Source organism: Cariama cristata, unplaced genomic scaffold (assembly GCF_000690535.1).
Source record: "Cariama cristata isolate BGI_N322 unplaced genomic scaffold, ASM69053v1 scaffold44766, whole genome shotgun sequence".
Taxonomy (NCBI): Eukaryota; Metazoa; Chordata; class Aves; order Cariamiformes; family Cariamidae; genus Cariama; species Cariama cristata.
In genome coordinates, this window is record NW_009624622.1 from 22,217 (window position 1) to 27,628 (window position 5,412).

The 5,412-nt window shown below is 36.9% G+C and overlaps 1 protein-coding gene across 1 annotated transcript in view; it reads right to left on the reverse strand.

Moving 5' to 3' along the window:
• KLHL15 (kelch-like family member 15) overlaps nt 1-5,152 on the reverse strand; it is a 10,675-nt gene extending 5,523 nt beyond the window's left edge. The window contains exon 1 of the mRNA XM_009703238.1: nt 4,438-5,152. Within this exon, the coding sequence (XP_009701540.1) occupies nt 4,438-5,142 (705 nt within the window). The 5' untranslated portion in view covers nt 5,143-5,152. The remainder of the gene's footprint in view (nt 1-4,437) is intronic.
• Nucleotides 5,153-5,412: the final 260 nt, after the last annotated feature.

Genomic DNA, 5,412 nt, shown 5'->3' on the forward strand with positions numbered 1-5,412 from the left:
AAAAGCCAGGAAACGCCCCCCCCCCCCCATTTATAGCTATTGCTTTATTTGTATTTTTGTTACTCAGGCTTTTAGGAAAAAGCTTTCAAAGCCATAAAAAAAGTCTAGTTTTGAATTGCCCAAACCAAACATCTATTATTTGTACACCTGGTAACTAAATCTTTACATGTTATTATATGGGGAAGATCTACCTTGGTTCCTTCTGTAGAACTGGTAAAAAAAATACCACAGAAAAATCTGGATGGCCCATAATGTGACTCTATCATCTCTAGCCACATAAGCAGAGAACCATTTCAAAGGTTACAAAATTGTGCTTACTTAAGTTTTCTCAAACCGCCAATTCTGAATGTGTAAGTGATGCATCCCAAACTCAACCACTAGGAATACAGAAGCTATGCTACACCTTTTCAGTGAATAATGATGGCAACAGTATCAGACTTCTAGAGAGCAAATTCTTCTTTTTACTTGCAGAAACCTGACATTTTACTAGAGATTAAGCTGAATCAAAATTAAAGATCCATCAATCCTACTAACTAAGATCCTCATTATTTTCACATCTACTTATCTCCGACCATATTCTAAGCACAATTATAAGCCCATCAACAAACATCAACATGTTGACATGCTTATTCCAAATCAAAATTAAGTCAAACAGAAAAAGTCACACCTATGTCTCTAAAACAGCAGCAACCAAAATTACTCTGCAACCAAACATCAGCATACATAGCATCAGACAAGCTGCTGTACCTAATTTCCCCTTTTTCTAGCATGGGTCATTACTTAGTTACATCCCATGGCCAGTATGAAAACCGCTCAGTACCAGCACAGGGCTTTGAAGGGCTATTAGTGTTTTTCAGCCTAACCATAGAAAGACAAGATGACGTAGCCTCTGTGCAGCAAGGACAATGCTCTCAAATGGAGCATTTCGCTGTTCCTTTTCAGAAACTGGCAAGAGAAATTATCATAATCAAGCTGGAATCTAACTCTAATCTCTCAAATCAGAGTGGAACCAACAACCTATATGCCAGAACTGAGATGCTCAGGACATAACAAATACTGCTAACAAATCTATCCAAGTCAGCAATTACCTTCAAACATAAAAATATCAAGTGCAGCATCTATTTAAGATAAGAGGGGCCCACTAACCTCATCCACTAGACACTTCTTATTCTAAGCTTCAGCATATGAAGCTGGAGAAGTAGATACATATGGATTACTAGACATGGAGGCAAATGAGAAAAAAGAAAGAGAGAAATTCAACACATTTATCAAAGGTAAAGTCACAATGACATAAAATTACAATGACATCTTCTCAGAAGTTACTATGTTCTAGGCACAGGAAAGCACATACTCAAAAATACCGTGCTATCCATCTGACCTCTGAAACAGAAGCTGATGCACCTAGTGCTTAGGAAGTTTCTGATCTAAGCTGGGAATTTATAAATCAGCATGGGCTAGTCATAACAAACCTTACAGACTGCACATCAAAAAAACCTCAACTTTCAATTTTAAGGACAGAAGTTTTGAAACAACATTGCAATCTGAGTAGTACACAGAAACTAAATGGAGCTTAAACAGTCTATGAAGGGAAATCATGACACGTTTGCCTCCAATAACAGAGACGAACTGAATGATCTAGGAGAAACGCCCTCTAACTTCTACCTCCAACCTTCCTCAAGAGTTACAGAGCCATGGATATGTTTCAAATAAAGGAAAGTGTAACATGGGTAGTGGAACTTGTGCTTCTCCCCATACACTTTGCCTTTATTTTCTAACTATTCCCAAAATCCTTACTTCATTTATCTTTCCATTTTCCCTCATACATCTACACCTATTTTAAGGGCTGAGGAACAAAAGGACTATCTATTCATACCGCAGAAGCAGTTTTTTCCAGGATAGTTTATAGTAAGCAAACATGCCGCACCTTCACTTGTGCGCTCCAAATGTACATCTGCCTCAAGGTATAAATCTAGAGTCACTCATCATTTTGTTTTTTTAAAAGGACAAAGGACAAGCCACCCCACTCAGATTATAAATCTCTTTCAAAAAAAAAAAAGAAGATCTAAGAATTGGGACTGGCTTAAGAGGCGAAAAGTATCCTTACTGTATAACTAAACTTTGCAAGTTATGTTATACAACTTATTTATATACTACAATGACAGGCATCTTAGAAATGCATATTAGAAAGATTACATAAGAGTACCTATGACAAGCCAGCGGATGTAGAGCAAACCCAGAGTTCACTGAACCGTAAGCGTCAACCTCAGACTGCATTCGGTATATTCACGCAGGCATTTTGTATGTGCTGGCTTCAGGAAAAGGGTGAATTCTGTTTGTGGATCTCCAAAAAAAAGCAGTTTCACCAATATTTTCCCCCTTTTACACACAGAAGAGAGTTCTCCTCAGGTTACTTCCGGAACAGTTAACAGACATGCTCTTTTATTTTAATAAAAAACCCAACCAACCAACCAAAGTGTAGTCTGTATTTTGATGCTGGCTCTAACCGCAGTTGTCCTTTGTCACTTGTCATGCTGGATTACTCAACACTCTCTAGCCAAGGCAGAACACAAATATGTTCCTAGCTGCGGCAACAAATGACGTACTTATTTACCTGCGCTTCCCTCTGCTGAGCTGTCCCACTCCAGAGTCTGCATTGGCTTCTCTCTCTTCTCACATACAAGTAATGGAAAGGGTATTCACAGATAAAGCTTTTACATGTGGGTATACAAACTGGGATGCTGAAAATTACTCCTCTCCTTAAGTTGTACCTATCTGGCCATTTGGTAGGTGTCAAGATAAAACCTGAGAAACACTGTATGCAGGATTTATACCACTGATACCAAAACCAGATCCAGAAGTTATACCTAAATATAATGTGCGCTTACAGAAATTTAACTGAAGACAGCTTGATGCTTGAACCTGTATCCTGAAAACTTAAAGAGCTGAAGCAGACTCTTTCAGACAAGTCTTACCCTATCAGATTGACCTTAAGAATACTCTGTGAACCCTACCAGTTTTTCTACTGAACGGCTTAAATGATGTAATAATAAGGTAAAAGCGTTATTAAAAACAAGACACTACACAGTCTCTTTGTAGACTTCAGCTATTACTAGTTGAAAATGTTTAACCCAACATAAACATTACATTACTGTTCTAAAATATGTCTATATATTTATTTTGTTTATGTCTACAGGCTAATATAAGATAATAAATATATTTTATGTATTATTACTTCCTCTATCCAATTCATACACACACAAAAAATCCAAAATATAAAAACTCACTAGTCTCTGAAGTAATTAATAGCTTTTATAATTTAAAATACAAATAAGTGTAAGCATTACTGCTTAAATGATCCAGTAGCCCTTAAAACCATGAAGAACAATGCAATCTTAGTTGTATATTGACTAGATACCAAAGGAAAAATATATGGGAAATCAATTTGTAAGAAGCCCAACAAAAACACAGGTCTTAAATCCCATTAATTGACTGAGACGTGAAAAATACGTAAGTTAAAACTGTATCTTATCACACAAAATTAACATTGTTAAAACAAAACATCATGGTATAAGTAATTCCTAACCTGAATACCCTTACTGTTACTAGCCTGTGAAAGAGCTGCTTACAAAGTTTTTTCATTCTCTACTGTTGACAAATACCCAGAGATTCTCAGGAACTAGAAAACAACATTTTTTTGGTCTATTCTTCAACAGAACAGCAGAAAAAGCAAGTTCTCTTTTAACCTCTTAATACATACAATGATCAGTTGAATTTTAGATCACCTGTTACAAAGATTCCTCTGATATTTCAAGTAAATTATTACATTTCACACCATTAATAACTTTTGATTGTATTATGTGCCTTGTGTAGAACCAAACGTATGTGTAACTTTGTAGAATCAGGGCTTACTTCCAACTGCTGTGTAACAACACAAGCACTGAAGATACAACAACAAAAACATCCTGCAGATTTAACAGCAGATGCTGGTTTTCATTTGTAAATAAAAAACCCCTGTACTTAAAACATGTAAAATCTACAGTCACTATATTTTGATTGTATTGATAACAATTACATGACATATGCCCTACATACTGTATGCAGCTCTAACGTCTCTGGAAGGCAAGGAGCAACTTATGGAAAACACTAAGAATGACTGAAATAAAACTTGCTACCAGTAATCTTATTTTAAAACATCCTTTCCATATGAAGTCACTTAAAAACATGTATTGTAAACCTACCTGTTCTCCAGCCACTGTCCATACTATTGTCTAATAATCAGATGACAACACTTTTAGATGTTTGTCTTCTATGGGTCTATTAAAAAAATGAATGCTAGCTTTTTGTTCCTCCTAGTAGGTTTGGGAATCTCACCTATTTAATGGCATGCTGCCCTAGCAAAATGATGAATCCTGTCTACTGCTTTTCAAATGCACCAACCTTCTCAAAAACACTGGATGGTGTCATCAAACAAAACCTGATGTTCTGAATGATGGTGTCCGTATGCCTCCAGCGTCTTCTATCATGGCGCAGCCAGGCCTGAACAGCTTCATACAGCTCTATCTCTGGAAACCTGCTCAGATGATCGTTATCCAAGTAAGACATGAGCTTCTCAAAGCTCAGATATGAAAGGAAGTCAGGTCTGGACATGAGTGGCACAAAATTCTCTAGCAGAAAGGAGTCCAGTTTTTCCCTGACTCCTTCGATGTTTACACCAAAATCATCCAGAAGTCTCATAATTTCTGCACAGTTTTCTAAGCAGATTTTAGCCAAGAGAAAAGAGCAGCAAAATTTTACCACCTCTATAAGCTGGACATACATGGCAGCCTGCAGGATTTCATGAACAGTGTTCATACTCAGTTCAATAGTTCCATAGTACATGAATTGGAGGACATGACTGAAGCCTGTAGCTGTCAGACCTTTCAAATGGATTTTGTCCTGATCTCGTTCTCGCATATCAGCTGTGAACATAATCCTGAAGTAATCACTCTGGGTGGCAAGCAGTGCTTTATGGGCCTGAAATTGGTGGTCTTCAATGACAAGTGTGACATCAAGAAGCAATCCCTCCTCATACAGTGCTCTGAATCCAGCAGAGACACTGGTGTCATGGATGGAGGAGCTAAACCCTTCCACGTCCCCAGCCATGAATCACCTGGGGGGAAGAAAAAATAAATAAATAAAAATAAAAATAAATTGTTATTTCTAATAATATATCACAAACCCTTCCTGACTAGATAAATCCTAACTGAGATTGCTTTTATTAAAAGTCTTCACCATCCTTTTTGTTTTCTCTTCAGCTGAAAAATCAGCTTAAGAAACAACTTAAAACACAAACTTCAAATATTTGTCCCCCCAAATATTCTCATTTTAAAGAAAGGGTAATAAACAAGAATAACTATGCAATACTGCCAAAGT